Here is a 17,662-nt window from a genome sequence, read left to right as displayed (position 1 = left end):
TTTTATGCCACGGCTGGCTTCAAATTGCAGTCCTCCAATTTCATCCTCCTGAGTAGCTAGGATTACAGGTGTGTGCCACTGACACCTGACTAAATACTTAAAATGATGTATGTAATGTACAGTGCACCTTCCTGGGGGTGTACTTTACAACCTGTCTCCATGAGTAGATGAACTAATGAAGACCCTCTGTGATGCAGTGTAGTAATCAAGCAGGCTAACGTGGCAGTTATTGTTACCCACAGGTAGGTGGCCTAGGCAGTGGGATGGAATGAGTTTTTTTTTTTTTTTTTTTTTTTTTGTATTTGGTGCGGACAAAAATATAGGTGGAACTTTTGGACTTTATCCTATCAGCTAAAGACTCTGGATCTTTGTTGTTTTCTCAATTACTAAGAAGTTTCTTTCAGCTTTCCTATCCATTTTAATAATTTAAATTATAAATTGTCTTCTGAAATATTCATTAAAATATTTCAAAGTACCATATATTTTACATACTATGTAGTTTTCCCAAGTGGAAGAAACAGTAAGTTCTTCTAATATATCAGTGGTCTTGAATCCAAAGGATTCAAGGACTGCAATAATGATTGGTCACTCTTCAACCTGGGCTCTGTAGGGGAAGAGTACACATCAGAGGCCATTCTCAGCAAGCTGGAAGGAAAATGCCTTGGTAATGATTCAATAAAATGACTCAATAAAATAGACGCAAAAGATCTGTTTATTTCAATATAGATGAATTCTAAAATACTCAAAGGTTTTTCATTCCTAAGAATCTAGTTTATATTTTTCTTCCTCATTTTAAACCTTCTTTAAGTAATAGATAAAGTTACTTTTATCATTGTAAGAATCTTACAAGCTGGGCGCCTGGTGGCTCAAGCCTATAATCCTAGCTACTCAGGAGGCTGAGATCTGAGGATCACAGTTCAAAGCCAGCCCGGGCAGGAAAGTCAGTGAGACTCCTATCTCCAATAAACCACTCAAAAACCAGAAGCGGTTCTGTGGCTCAAGCGGTAGAGCGTTCACCTTGAGCTGAAGAGCGCAGAGACAGCGCTCACACCCAGAGTTCAAGCCCTATGACCAACAAGAAAAAAAAAAAAAAAAGGAATCTTACAATTGGTGGCTTATGCCTGTAATCCTAGTTACTCAGGAAGCTGAGATCTGACTGAGGATCATGGTTCAAAGCCAGCCCGGGCAGGAAAGTCCATGAAACTCTTTTTTTTTTCTTTTTTTTTCCATGAAACTCTTATCTCCAGTAAACCACCAGAAAACCTGAAGTGGCATTGTGGCTCAGTGGTAGAGTGCTGGCCTTGAGCTGAAGAGCTGAGGGACAGTGCCCAGGCCCAGAGTTCAAGCCCCACAACCGACACACACACACACACACACACACACACACACACACACACACACACACACACACACAAACTTACAATTGATTTATTTAAACTGTAATTTACATGGAAACTGCAGTTGTGTCTCCCAGGTTCTACAACTAGAGGGGAAGATCCATACATTTAAGTTGTGACTATTTTCTGAGTATTCTATATAGATATGTAATACAGTCATAATATTTAATACATATCCTATGCAACAGAAAATTGAAGAAATGGATTGGGTTCAGAGCAATGGAAAAGAATGATGAAAGGGATAGCATAGATCAAGATGCATTGCACTTGTAAACTGGGTTGTTGAATGGTAACTTCTTTGCACAATTATGTAAAGATAATAAAAACATTATGAAAATGAAAAGCAAAATGTAAAGTAAATCTGGAAGATGAATATTTACTTGAAGGAAAATCTACTGGCAGAATCCAAAGTAAAAGTGTAAGCCACAATCCCCCCTTAAGAAGCTGGTGAGTAAGAACTTATAAAAGTCAGTACCATACCATGACTATTTGATATTTTCCTTCTTTCTGAAACAGAAATACATGATCACTTAGAATTAAAAGTGATACTAGGCTGTAATGTGAATCAAAATGTGATTCATTAGTTTGGAAAACCTAAAAAAACTGAAGCTATTTTTTGAGATAGAGAAATCTAAACCTCATTTTAAAAAACATTTAGTGCCAGGTCCCAAAGGCTAATGCTTATAACCCTTGCTACTCTGGAGGCTGAGATCTAAGGATCATGGTTCAAAGCCAGCCTGGGCAGGAACATCTGTGAGACATGTATCTCCAAATAACCAGCAAAAAGCTGGAAGTGAAGCTGTGGCTCAAGTGGTAGAGCCTTGAGTGAAAAACTAATAGATTGCACCCAAGCTCTGAATTCAAACTCAAGTACAGAAAGAAAGAAAGAAAGAAAGAAAGAAAGAAAGAAAGAAAGAAAGAAAGAAAGAAAGAAAGAAAGAAAGAAAGAAAGAAAGAAGGAAGGAAGGAAGGAAGGAAGGAAAGAAGGAAAGAAGGAAAGAAGGAAGGAAGGAAGATTGATTTACTGAACAGCTGATATGTATAGGTATGAAAAGCAGAAGGAAGGTGGGCCTGTGTCTATGAGGAATTTATTTCTATAGTAAAAAGGAAGAAAGACCTATTCTTTAGGCAGGCTCTGAGCCTTTCTACTTACCTAGGAGGGACCTAATAAGCTGTGTCCCTCTAGGGGCCAGGTATTGAAGGGCAGTGGTAAGAACAATCCTGTGGATTTGAAGGATGAGCTATTCTGGGAGGAAGAGACTTGGAGAGAGTAGTCAAAGATTCTGGCAAAGGACTTTGCATAAACAAAGGGCTTGGCATGTTCTGAATATGGTTTACTATGTGAACAAGTAGAAAATGAAGCTAGAGAAATATATATATATTTATTTATTTATAAATCACTTCAAAATATACTACAACATATATATATATATATATCATATACTATAGTAGTCTCTTTTAGATATGTATTTATTTTATATGGTTCCTTTACCTACAGTCAACTGCAGTTTAGTGGAAAATTCCAGAAATAGGCAATTCATAAGTTTAAATCACCTGCCATGTGAGCGTGAGAAGTCTTGCTTCACTTAGTTCATTTTGCTTTGAATGTGAATCAAAATCCCTTGTCGCAGGACTTGTATTTAGACAACCCTCACAAGGTAGTCTACGTCACAGTGCCCCAGTCATTTACTGCAGCTCTCTCATTGCATGAACATTCAGTTATCTCATATCACGACTAATAAGGACAGCAGTACAACAAGGCTTTGTGAAGGAAAAGGAAAGCACATGAGTGCTAGACAGAGGTTTGGCTCTGAGGCATGTATATCTCTGTGTCTGGAAGAATATGTCTCCACTCTTCGGTAAATTACTAAACCTATATGCTGTTTCCTTTTCTATAATTGGTTAAGATAGTTGTACCTAATAAATGGGGTTATTGTTAACATTCAAAATTCAAAGATTGGGAATAACTTCTAGACATTAGCAATTTTATACTTAAAGATACCTCAATATGGTAATATGAAGAGCAGTATAAGCAGGCAAAATGACAAGGGGAGAATCAGATATATTCTTATTGTGCTAAGAACAAGACCCTAACATAAGGAATACTAAACATGAAAGACAAGAGAAAGTGTAATTTGGAGAAAATTAAATGTAATAGATGGTACAAAGTATTGTGTGCCTCTTTTCTTTCCAACTCTAGACACACCAGATAGATGGTAGGTATGTATCTCTCAAGTTGTTTTCAATGACTCTGACTCATTCTTTACTTTTAGATGGATGATGACAGAATGGACCACATGTTCACGAACTTGTGGTAAAGGGATGCAGAACAGGCAAGTGGCCTGTACCCAACAACTAAGCAATGGAACTCTCATTAGAGCCCAGGAGAGGGACTGTGTGGGACCAAAGCCAGCCTCAGCCCAGCGCTGTGAGGGCCAGGACTGCATGACTGTGTGGGAGGCAGGAGTCTGGTCTGAGGTGCGATACACACCCACTTCCCTTTACCATCTCTCCTCTTATCTAGATCACAGCATTATCTATCAGATCTAGAATCTCAGCAGCATAGTCGATGTTTGGTATTACTAATTTTATTTAAGTAATTTTGAAAACAGAAAAATATATTTACACTCTACTCTATAAATGTGATTGTAAGGTTTTGCCAAAAGAAACTACCATATATCCCAAGGCGAAAAGAATGTATTATTCAAACTGCTGGCCTGCACAGGGTGGAGGTCCAGGATGTGTCCTTAGACAAAAAGGAGGGAGCAGCCCCCAGGGGTGCTGGTCACCTGGGTAATCCAGGTACTGGGGGGAGACTTCTGGCAGTGGACATGTACAGTCCTATGTGGAGAACAGTAGGGGAGGAGTCTAAATGCAGACTCACACAGAGAAAGCCACCCTTTTCCTGGGCAGACCCAACAATGATAACAATTAAAGGCACTGCTATATTCAATTCGGAAGCCTCCTTTTTTTATGTGCATGCTCTGATTTCCCTTTGGAGGAAGCACACATTAAGAAGAAACAAAGGAAGTTAAATTTTTACTTTATATTTACTATTTTGTTCATGAATAATAACAAATGCAAAGAACTCTACATTTTCACCATATATAAAAATTGGTGAAGATATTTTAAAGAAGTTAAACAAATCTTACTTAATTAGAACTCAGTATACCACAATCAGCTTGTAGTGTGCAATGTAGAGATGGTGTTCATACCAATCCATATATTTTCTGCACTTATGACAGAATGGACCACTTGTTCATTTATGTGCAACTCACTGTATATCATCACTGATTTTTGTGAAAGCATTTGATGTGAGATAATGGATGCATGAGTCTATGCAAATACACTCATGCTAGTATATTCACATTCACATGGGGGAAGACACATGAATGCCCCAAAGAGCAAAATCATTCACATGCTTAATTTCAAACATTAGATAGAAAATGATTTGTGATGCTGGGTGCTGGTGGCTCATGCCTGTAATCTTAGCTACTCAGGAGGCTGAGATCTGAGGATATCAGTTCAAAGCCAGCCCGGGAAGGTAAGTCCATGGGACTCATCTCCAACTAACCACCAGAAAACCTGAAGTGGTGCTGTGGCTCAAATGGTAGAATGCTCCCTTTGAGCTGAAGAAGAGCTCAGGGACAGCACCCAGGACCAGAGTTCAAGCCCCATGACCGACCAAAAAAAAAAAAAATCTGGTAGAACGCTAGCCTTGAGCTGAAGAGCTGAGGGTCAGCACTCAGGCCCAGAGTTCAAGCCCCACGACCAACAAAAAAATAAATAAATAAAAAATCTGTGAAATAACTAGCTACTATCTTAAAAAATAAAGGTAATATGAATTAGACAGTTTAGTTACTAAATAGTGTGTGTGAGTGAGTGTGTGTGTGTGTGTGTGTGTGTGTGTGTGTGTGTGTGTGTGTGTGTGTGTGTGTGTGTGTGTGTGTGTGTGTGTGTGTACGTGCTGGCATTGGTTTTGAACTCAGGACCTGGGCACTGACTTCTAGCATATTTACCCAATGCTGGTACTTTACCACTTGAGTCACAGCTCCACTTTCAGCTTTTTAGTTGTTAATTGGATATAAAAGGATCACAGACTTTCCTGCCCAGTTTGACTTCAAACCGTGATCTTCAGATCTCAGCCTCATGAGCAACTAGTATGTATTGCATTTGTGAGCCACCAGAACCTGGCAGTCTCTAAAATATTCTTTTATTCAACCTTGTTTCAAAAGCACATTAGAAGCACCAGATTTTTCTGTTACTTTTCTAGGTTGATTCATAACTTCATTTTCATGTTTTATGTGAACTTTGGAAAATTAGATTTTTACATTGAATTTGATGAGTTCAATCTTGATTTCCTCTATTTTACTTTCAGTAGATATTTGTAAGAAATTCTTTGAAATGTTAACATTTTCACCATCATTTACTAAATCTAAAGCAAAGAGCAAATATTAGCACAAATAAAATGAATACTTTTCATTACATAGAGAAATTGTAATACTTTCTTGTATAAGTAGTGGCATATAATTTATTTTTCCACAAGGCATTAATCAGTATATATTATTTGTCTTTCTCATATCATCCCAATGTTATATACCACCCTGTATAATAATGGCCTAATATGCCCAAAACCACTTACCTACAAAACTGTGACTTAAACACTGTATGGTCTCACATACAGCTGCTTAGCTGGTTCTGCCTTTAAACTTGTCTTTTAACTTCTGTTCTCTGGTTTTTATGTTGGTGCTGGGATTATGAGAAATAATTTAAAAGCAGTACATTATGTAGTTTATAGTACATATCTCAATCACCAACTGAATCCAGATCCTTTCATCTCAGTGCTCAGTCAAGTGTGGCAAAGGTGTTCGTCATCGGACAGTGAGATGTACAAACCCAAGAAAGAAATGTGTCCTCTCCACCAGACCGAGGGAGGCTGAAGATTGTGAGGATTATTCAAAATGCTATGTGTGGCAGATGGGTGACTGGTCTAAGGTGAGAATTTCTCATCCATTTCCATTCATCAGTTTTAATAATGTCATCATTACTAGGTGCTATACATATACTAAGAAGTTTAAGAGGAACAGGGAGCAGAGACAAAGATCATGGAGCAGGGAATATACTATATCTAGGCTTAAATTTATTTCCCTGTGATCATGAACTCTCTAGAATGGCATTAAGATTAAGTAAAATAAAACTTGTATTTACCACCATATTTGATAATAGCTATTACCATTGTTTTATTGCTAATTTTCTTATTATGTTGTCAGGTTGTTGTTATTTTGTTGTTAGTCATAAGGTTGAACTCAGGACCTCATGCTTGTTAGGTTGGTACTCTAACACTTGGTCATACCTCCAGTCCTTTTTGTGCTGGTTTTGTTTTATATAGGCTCATTTCTGCCCAGGCTTCTGGGCTCTGATCTTCCTATTTGTGCCTCTCAATTACCTAGGAAAACAAGTATATGTCATAACATCCAGCTTTTTTCCTCCTGAGATGGGGACTTGTAAAGGTGTATCCCAAGCTGGTCTTGGAACTGTCGGGCTCCTGATAGCAGTTCTCGAATAGCTGGAATTGCAGCAACAGATCACTGGGCCTTACTTCTCAAAATATTTCTGAACAAAATTTATCAGTTAAGTAAATTAAAAATTTAAGTAAAGAAGTTAACAAGAGAATCAAGCAAAGGGAACTCACATGTTGATAGGCAAAAGACAATAGTTTTCCTCCAATTTTTGGAAAAATCAGAATCCTCGAAGTCCTTTAATCAAATTTAGTGGATGCAGTTCAGTTATAAGTGAATAAGAAGTTGTATTTCACAATACTAATAATGTTTCCTAAAGATTTACATAAGTAGAACCTCATATGTAATTGGACTGTGGAAAAAATTAACATATCTACTCTATAACGTATTTTAAAAATCTTTTATTTTAAGAAAAACTTCTAGTTGTATCTTGGTAAAATAGACTAGCTCTAACCTTCTAGATTTCAGAAATGTAAGTATCAGTTAATAATTCTATATATTCAGTTGTGATATATTATCATGGAATCACAGATTCTTGTCTTAGAAGACAAGAATCCTCTAGCTTCTCTTAATTTATAAATGGGTAAAGAAGATGCAGCTGCTCCTGTGTGTTGAGGAGCTGGTACTTTTTCAAATGTAACCTCCTATTCATGGAGTCTGCTGTAATGAGCCATTTCTCACTGGGGCTCTGCAGGACACCTTGGTACACAGTCTAAGACTATCCCTAACTACAGTAAGACATTTAACTCCAACCATGCAGTCTTTTATCTAGTGGACCACTTAAGAAAGTTTATCTTTAAGAGTAAGCAACTTTCAGGCTGCAGAGAATTTCAAACTAACCACAATTAACTTCTGTTTTGTTCATGATTTATGGTTTTCCTTATTTGAAGGAAAGCAGTGAATTAGGATGATGGGGAAAGACATTGGCTTGAAATTCAAGAGATGGAGGACAGTTTGTATGAGTGTGTTATATAAGTGAATAAGTTAATCCATTGAATGTTTACATATTTATCCCCTATCAAAAGATAATGGAAATAGACAAGAGTGTCTTCAAATTATATGTGTATTATTTCTCCTTTCATCTCTTACATGTAAGGTAGGATGAGGAAATTATTTTAAAAAGCACTAGATAAAGCTGGGAGGCAAAGTTGCCTCCTGATCCTTTTCCTTTGTAGTAACTCATTTCTTCCTTATTTCATTTCTGATAGTAAAGTTTGAACACTATCTTTCTTTTTTTTTTTTTTTTTTTTTTTGTCTGTCATGGGATTTGAATTCTGGGCCTGGGCACTGTCCCTCAGCTCTTCAGCTCACGGCTACCACTCTACCAATTTTTTTTTACATTTTATTATTACCTTTAGGTAGTTGTACAAAGGAGTTGCCATTTAACAAAGCAGTTTATGAATACAGTATACCTTGATTAATGTCACTACACATTCTCACTCATCTCTCCCATACTCATCCTTTCCCTTCTCTTAGTTTTGTAGGATATACCTTGAATCCTTGGTGCATTCTCCCCTCTTCTCTTTATTCCTTTTCCCTTGACCCCACCCAACCCCTTTCAAATACCCACTTCCTGGTATTTATTTTGTTGAACTTCGATTTTGCCTTTGTAAGGAATTTCACTATTTGAGCTGTCCCTTGAATCTATCATATTTCAGTTAATAGATTTGTATATACTTACATACCATCCAATATATTTACATATAAGTTTATAAGCTAAATCTAGCTTCCACATATAAGGGAAAATATGCATCCTTGTTCTTTCTGGGCCTGATTTACTTCACTTAATATAACTTTTCCCAGGTCTTTCCATTTTCCTACAAATGGTATAACATCATTTTTTCTAATGGATCAGAAAAAATCCATTGTGTATGTATACCACAGTTTCTTGATCCATCTATTATTGTGGAACATCTGGACTGAATTCCATACCCTGACTATGGTGAATAGTGCTGCAGTAAACTGATTGTGCTGATGTCTAATGTGTGTTATCTCTCTTCAATTTTTATTGCTCGTTTATGCTTGGGTGATGAGGATCAATCAGAGAGCTTCATGCATCCTAGACAAGTACTTACTAGTTACCAGATACATCACATCCCTGGATATCTTTAAATAATTATTCCCTAGGGCAAAGAAGAAGAAAAGCTTGAAAACCATTGCAATAAATGAGCTCTATTTTTCCAACCTTGCTAATAAAAGTACTAACAGTGATAAATATTAATCCCAGCTCAACTACAAAACCCAAACATTTACTTACAAAACCAGAAGATCCTGGTTTTGTTGTGATATTTAACATAATAGAGGATCTTATTAAGGAAACAGGGATAGGGTAGCTTGTTATCATGACAAATAGTATTACTTTTTATTTGTTTTTTTTGGCCAGTCCTGGTGCCTGAACTCTGGGCCTGGGCACTCTCCCTCAACTCTTCAGCTCAAGGCTAGCGCTCTACTTGAGCCACAGCGCCACTTCCAACTTTTTCTGCCTATGTGGTGCTGAGGATTCAAACCCAGGCCCTCATACATGCAATGCAAGCACTCTACCACTGAGCCACCTTCCCAGCCCCTAGTATTACTTTTAATTAATGAAGTGTTTCTATCTGATGATCTTTCATTTTATGGCCTCTTATTTTAGAAAACTAAATATATAGACAACAGTGGTACATACCTGTAGTCCTAGATACACAATCACCCTCCAGGGTGATTGTGTTTCAAGGCAAGCCCAGGTAGAAAAGTCCATCTCCAAAATAATCACTAAAATGCCAAGTTAGAAGTGTGGCTCAAATGATAGAGCACAAGTGGTGAGCAAGCAGGCCAATGGAGCATGAGACCTTGAGCTCAAGCCCAAATATGTGGCAATAGATAGATTAGATAGATAGATAGATAGATAGATAGATAGATAGATAGATAGATAGATAGATAGATAGATAGATAGATAGATAGATAGACAGACAGATAGATAGATAGATAGATAGATAGATAGATAGATAGATAGATAGATAGATAGATAGATAGATAGATAGATAGATAGATAGATAGATAGGGAAGTTCATCAAGAATGCTGATTTTGTTTTTACTCTAAATTCAAAACGTACTTTTCAAATGTATTTCAATTATATATGTAATTCTTAAGTGTATTTGGAGTGATTTGGTTTAAATTTTTTTTATTACTATACAGCTCTCTAGCTGCAGTACAAACTCTATGAGCCTCTCTGTGCCTGCTTCTTTCTTTGCTTATTTACAAAATATACTGTGTTGTAAATTTGTTAGTTTCCCCCAATTTTTTGAGATAACTATGTCTTCTTTCCCATAAAGATATTTTCTTCTTTACTTTTGAAGTCTTGGCATTACAAAATTAAACAACATTGTGCACAAATTAAAATCAGTGGCTCCATGTGAATTTTATTGATTTCATTCCTCCTTTGATACTTCTGAGATACTGCTTTTCTGTTGAAATGGAGACCATCCCAAAATAATTACAGACAAAAAGAATAATGCTGTGATTATTAACTTTCAGTGATGATAGTATCTAGGGACAGAGAAAATACATAGTTCTCCTATTCTATCATCTTTGTCCCTGGAACAGAAATAGATGTGAACAGCTGTGAATGGATTTTTGAGCTCCTGTGAGGGTGATAGATGAGTTCATCTATCAACTTCACTCAAATTTTACTTATATAATTTAGTCAGTCAGTGCATCTAATATTAAGCCATGGATTCACTTAAATTGGGAATACTTAAAATATTGTCTATATAATCTAATACTGAATATTGAAACTTCCCTTGATAATAACAATGTATCACTCAGAGAATAAAGTAGAGAACATTTTATATTCAGTTCTCTTACTGCCTAAGAGTACATTATTGGGAGAAGGTAATGTTAAGAGATTCACACTAAGAAGATGGCTTATACCTTAACCTATATTCACTGTATTTCTACCAGGCAACATATTTTCTAGTATTTATGTTTCAGAGAGTTTTGTGTAAACTGTAGAAGAAAGACTCACAGACTGAGACCAGAAAAAACATTTAGTATGCTGGAACAAAGCTGCTATAAAGATTTTCCCTCTGATTTCTAAGTAGATGTAATGCAGGCTATGCTGAACATTGTTCATGTTTACTTCATAGAGACTGGAAAGTTGGCAAAAAAATAGGACACAGAGTACAGCTGCTTTGTTCTGGCTTGCGTTCACCACTGACACAATTGGACGTCACATTCTTACTATATCTCTGATAGGATTAGTCTGAAGAACTTTCCAGGGGAACAGGACATGGCCCACATGTTTCTCAGCAACATAAATCTGAATTCACTCATGAAAGCTGTCCTAAGTGTGGAATACTGGATTGAAAAATAATGCAGTTCCTTGTGTTTAATAAAATGACATATTTTCTGCTTGAATTTGACCTTCTTGCCTTTATTTGAACTTCTACGACTTCTGGTTTGCATTATTGAAGGACAAAAGAGCAAATGAAAGCATTATTTCATCTATCTGTTATGTAAAATTTGATGCTTTTTTGGAAGCTTTTATAGATTTAACTTGTCCCCATATCAATTAGTGATTTTTTATTCAACTGAATTTTAATGATAAGACATCTTTGAGTCTCTAATTTTTCCTGATCTACTTCTAGATTCAATTCATACTTACTCCATCCTGTAAAATATGGATGATAAATAGTTTGGGCCATATATCAAGTTAGGACATTATTAATAGGAGTTTGGACTATGAATATGAGTCTTTTTGAGATGAAGTAATCCAAAATAAATCTAGAAACACAGTAAATCATTTTGCATGACTTAGTTTGTACAGCTACTTGGGTATGTGTTTATGTAAATGTGGATAGACTAAAAACTTCAAACACGATGAGTCACTTTTAACTCATCTGGCATACTCAGTTTGCTCAGTTGAATAAGATAAGAATTAGAGCTATAAAGAACTTAAAAATAAGGTAACTATTGGATAGGGAAATGTGTCTCTCTAAATGCATAATTTCAGGCTAGAGTTAAAACTCAACTGGTAGAGAACACTTGCCTAACATGCACAGGGCCTAGGTTTAATCTCCAGCAATGGAAATTGAAATACATAAATGAATAGGTGCATAAATATGTAATTAAAGCAAGCTTTCTAATTATAAAATCACATGCAAAAAAATGAATTCCTCTTACTTTGATTATTATCTTCAGTTAAAATTTTCTGTGCTTATAAATCTAGTTATCAACCTTAAAATGGTGTTTTATACTCTACTATAAAGCCATAGTAATCAAAACAGCTTGGTATTGGCATAAGAACAGACCTCAGGACCAATGGAATAGAATTGAAAACCCAGAAATGAACCTACAGACCTATAGCCATCTAATCTTCGATAAGGAAGCTAAAACAATAGAATGGAAGAAAGACAGCCTCTTCAGTAAATGGTGCTGGCAAAATTGGTTAACTACATGTAGAAAACTAAAGCTAGATCCTTATATATCACCCTGCACCAGAATCAACTCCAAATGGATCAAAGACCTTGAACTCAAAGCAGACACTCTGAAAACATTACAGGATGGAATAGGAGAAACCCTAGGTCTCCTTGGCTCAGGCCGAAATTTTCTGAATAGAGACCCAGAAACACAACAAATCAAAGAAAGGTTGGACAAATGGGATTGCATAAGGTTGCAGAGCTTCTGCAGGGCAAATGACATAGCTAGCAAGATCAATAGAAAGCCCACCGATTGGGAGAAGATCTTTACTAGCCATACAACGGACAAGGGTCTCATATCTAAAATATACTTGGAACTCAAAAAATTAAACCACCCAACAACAAATCCTCAAAGAAACAACTGCCCAATAAATAAGTGGGCGAAAGACTTAAAGAGAAGCTTCTATGAAGAAGAAAGAAGGATGGCCAATAGACACATGAAGAAATGTTCAACATCCCTAGCCATAAAAGAAATGCAAATCAAAACAACATTGAGATATCACCTCACTCCAGTTAGAACAGCAAAAATCAAGAACTCTAACAACAACAGATGCTGGAGGGGATGTGGACAGAAAGGAACCTTACTTCATTGTTGGTGGGAATGTAAACTTGTTCAACCACTTTGGAAAGCAGTATGGAGGTTCCTCAAAAGACTTCACATAGATCTCCCCTATGATCCAGCAATCCCACTTTTGGGCATTTACCCAAATGTATACAAACAAGACCACACTAAAGCTACCAGCACAACTATGTTTATTGCAGCATTATTTACCATAGCTAAGATATGGAACCAACCCAGAAGCCCCTCAGTAGATGAATGGATCAAGAAAATGTGGTATATATACACAATGGAATTCTATGCCTCCATCAGTAAGAATGACATTTTCCCATTTGTTAGGAAATGGAAAGGCTTGGAAAAAATTATATTAAGTGAAGTAAGCCAGGCCCAAAGAAGCATAGGTCCCATGGTTTCCCTTATTTGCAATATCTAGTATAGGTATGAGTCAAGCGGAAAAGGTCAGATAATGTGATGTTAGGAAAACAAACCCTTAAATATGTATTTTAATGTTTTCGTTTCTTTCATGCATGTGTTTCTAACGCATTTATAAGATTATTTCTTTGTTGCTTTGTATGTCCCTCCCCCACAGTGTAACTCCCCGCTTTCACTTTATTTGATGTCAGTATAACATGTGGAGGAGATGGGGACAAACAAGTCGTTTAAGGATTCAGGTGAACCTGCTGCAACAAGGAGAATTACAAAATGTCATGTCAAAGCAAGCTTTACAATGTCGGTGTGGGGGGGAGGGGGGTATGATTGGGTGGGGGGGAGGGGGGAGGCTGGGAAGGGAGGTGAAGGGTAAACAAAGGAGGAGGCTGCAATGCTTGGTAAGAAATGTATGCATTATCCTGCCAATGTAATTGTAACCCCTCTGTACAGTATGCTCTCAAATAAAATAAAATAAAATTTAAAAAAAAAAACAAAAAACAAAAAACAAAATGGTGTTTTATAATTTTTCTGTATCTTGGGGACAATGTTGTAAGCTAAAAAGAAAATATTGATTTCTTGAGTTTATTTTTGAAACTATGAAAGGCCTTCATACATCTGAATTATTTCTAGCAGAAATAATGCTTTTTTTGTGTGTAAATACTAATACAAAAACGAACTCGGCACCATATGCTCCTATTCATTTTTATTCTCTAATGGTTGGCATTCTAACACCTCTCAGACTTTTTTGCCCTGGTTTGTGCCACAATCCTAATTAGCTAACATTACAAGTATGAGCCACCAGCACCCAACAAAAATAATTTCCTTAACCATATTATAACTGATGCTATAAAATTCCACTTGATTTATTATCCTATAGATTCTTAAATATTGTAAAAAATTAGCATTCATATTATTTATATTGTTAACCTATTTTTAAAGAAGTTCAAAGATAAGATGTATAAAGTAATCAAATAAATTGTACCAGATCTTTCTAAAAGTATACTTTCTATAATCAAGCACTATAACTTTAAAGTGTCTCTGTGTTAAATTGTTAAAATAACGAATGTAAAGCAATAGAAACAATAATTTCACAAAATACTATTTACTGATGTATTTAAATCTAGGAAGGAAAATGGAAGATTTATTATGCTATCACTTTTAAGCCCTACTTGTATCTAAATAGGCCTGTGGTCAATAAGTCATTGATTTGCATAATTTTTCAAGTCTCTTGAAAAAATAATGTCTTATTTTAGTTATGGTGGATTTTTAGAGAGATAAACCATGAGAGTATGAAGCACCAAAAAATTGAACTAACAGGCTCACAGATTCTGTGGTCTGATCATCTGCCTTCTATTTTCTGTACAGAAGCTTAACTTTCCTTAAAATTAATATTGACAGTGTTGCTTGTGACTTATTGCATGGGTAAGAATTTAAGAATTATCACAAGACATTTCTTCTAACTGAAGGAAATCTCTGAGTCTTTGTGGGAAATTAAAAGAAATAAACCTTGATATGGCCATCAAGAATATTGTTTGTGCTGCACATGTAGGTCTCAATGCTAGAGTGCTTTCCTAACTTCAAAACCGTAGGTTTGATCCCAGCACATCATAAAATAAACAGAATGGCGCTCTGAAATAAATTATGTATCTTTGGAGGACAATGGTTGCTGGAATTGAACACAGGGACTCATATGCACTCCCACTAGCTACACATTCAAACACAGATAACATAAGCTTCTGAATCACACACCTCTGCACGCCAGTGTTTTTTTTTTCACTCAGTTTCAGTAATTCTAAGCAAAGATTTCTTGCTGCCCCTTCATGTTTCTACATGCATGGATTGATTCAATGTTGTCATAAAGTCCATCCCAATTACAATCATCTTTCAGAGGTTTTCAAAATTCATGTAAGAGAATATATACAGGTATTGTTTTAATATAAATAATATAAATCTTGTTAAGATTTCCCATTGAAAAATAAATAATTTAACAGCAAATAACCAATTTATTTATCTTGCAGTATAATTACCTTTATTGTAGGAGAATATAAAATAGAAATATTAAGCATCAACTAAAACTAGAGAATAATAGTAATGAGTAAAATGAGAATAAAATTTTAAAAACTAGACTGTAAAGTAGGTACAATTATTAAGTTGAATCAGGTCATATGAAAGATATAAATGTCATTGCTTACATAAGACTAAATTTATATTAATTTAAGAGATCTTTAAAAGACTTCTATTTCCAAAGTTCTGTCATCAGGGATGAATGGTCTCCAGGTCTGAGAAATCCTGGTGTAAATTAAAATGAGTAATTTTGCTCATTTGCTTTTAGAAGTTTCAGATATTTTTAACACTTTTCTATATTTGGTAAATTATAGACAGGAAATATAATATTTTTCTTTTTATTTTTGGTTTTACCAAAGGTAATGTTTTCAGAGGATGTAGGTAGATGATATTTTATGTAATACATTTTGGGTGAACTCATATGACATTATTCTAACTTCAAATGCTGGTGCTATACAATTTTTTCTAGCTGTAGGAAATTTGTACATTATCTCTATCTTGGAGAGCTCTTCTGAACCCAGCTAGTCTTAGCTGGCATTTCTACTTAAGATTATTTTCTAATTGCTTCTACCAATCAGTCAATATTTGAAATATATAATTTTATTATTTTTATAACTATAAACTATCACATAGAGCTGTTGAACAGATGTCCTATAAACAATTATAAAAGTATTTCACTGAAAACATCATTGTTGTCAGGTGCTGGTGGTTCACGCCTGTAATCCTGGCTTCTCAGGAGGCTGAGATCTGAGAATTGCAGTTCAAAGCCTCTGGGCAGGAAAGTCCATGAGACTCTTATCTCCAGTTAACTACCAGAAAATGGGAAGTGGAGTTGGGGCTCAAAGAAGTAGAGTGCCAGCCTTGAGCAGAGAGTTCAGGACAGTGCACAGCCCTGAGTTCAAGCCCCTGACACCCCCCACCCCCCCACACACACAATTATCGTTAGACCAATCAGTGAAAGAAACCAAGGATAGTGGCTTGAGTTTTAAAGCATGAACATTCACCATCCTTGTTGAATTAGGACAACAAAAATTTTGAACTAACAAGTTTCATGAATCATGAGATATTCAATTCATAGTATCTACAGTGGATTGCAGTAGTTTTTAAAATATCTACAGATAATAGGGATAAATTTTTCTAAAACTTACTAGTAAATAAGAAGTATGGAATAAGTAAATAAAATAAGTAAGTAAATAAAAAGCATGGAGAAGACATATGGTGCCAAAATATGTTCATTTTTCTTTCTTTTTGCTGATACTAGAGCTTGAATTGAGAAACTTATGCTTACTCAGCTTCTTCTTTAAATTTTTTGTATGGTTATTATAGAGAGTGGTTACAGTTACATAAGTCGGACAACAAGTTTATTTTGTTTTGGACAATATGACTCCTTCCCTCACACTCTCTCAGCTTTTCCCTCCAATCCCTGCCCACAAGTTGTGTGTGTGTGTGTGTGTGTGTGTGTGTGTGTGTGTGTGTGTGTGTGTACACCACATTTTTTTGATCCATTCATCTACTGAGGGATGTCTACTGGATTGGTCCCATATCTTAGCTATAGTGAATAATGTTGCAATAAACATAATTGTGGTGGTAGCTTTAGTATGACCTTGTTTGTGGTCATTTGGGTAAATGCTCAGAAGTGGGATTGCTGGGTCATAGGGAGCTCTATATTTAGTTTTTTGAGGAACCTCCACACTGCTTTCCAGAATAGTTGAACAAGTTTACAATCCCACCAACAGTACAGTAAAGTGTCCCTTTCATCCACATCCCCTCCAGCATCTGTTGTTACTGAATTTCTTGATTTTAGCCATTCTAACTGGGGTGACATAGAATCTCAACGTTGTTTTGATTTGCATTTCTTTTTTAAATTTTTTTATTATTTTTTATTGTGAAAATACTGTACAGAGGGGTTACAATTACATGGGCAAGATAGTGAGTACATTTCTTATCAACCATTGTAGCCTCCTCCTTTGTTTACCCTTCCCATCCTTTCCCATCCTCCCTCCCCCCCCCAACCCATTTGCATTTCTTTTATGGCCAGAGATGTTGAGCATTTCTTCATGTGTCTATTGGCCATTCTTATTTCCTCTTCAGAGAAATCTCTCTTTAAGTATTTAGCCCACTTATTAATGGGGCAGTTGTTTCTGTGAGGATTTGTTTTGGACGGATTTAATTTTTTGAGTTCTAAGTATATTTTAGATATGAGGCCCTTTTCTGTTTTATGGCCAGTGAAGATCTTC

The 17,662-nt window shown here is 35.9% G+C and overlaps 1 protein-coding gene across 1 annotated transcript in view; it reads left to right on the top strand.

Annotated features, from left to right (window-relative positions):
* The window catches only part of Adamts19 (ADAM metallopeptidase with thrombospondin type 1 motif 19), a 251,702-nt gene that overhangs the window by 218,567 nt on the left and 15,473 nt on the right, over window positions 1-17,662 (top strand). The window contains exons 20-21 of the mRNA XM_070036428.1: window positions 3,671-3,875; window positions 6,240-6,392. Coding sequence (XP_069892529.1) covers window positions 3,671-3,875; window positions 6,240-6,392 — 358 coding nt within the window. The remainder of the gene's footprint in view (window positions 1-3,670; window positions 3,876-6,239; window positions 6,393-17,662) is intronic.

This window comes from Dipodomys merriami, unplaced genomic scaffold, assembly GCF_024711535.1.
Source record: "Dipodomys merriami isolate MVZ:Mamm:240054 unplaced genomic scaffold, mDipMer1.0.p SCAF_27, whole genome shotgun sequence".
NCBI classification, from domain to species: Eukaryota; Metazoa; Chordata; class Mammalia; order Rodentia; family Heteromyidae; genus Dipodomys; species Dipodomys merriami.
This window is presented reverse-complemented; position numbering and strand designations above follow the sequence as displayed.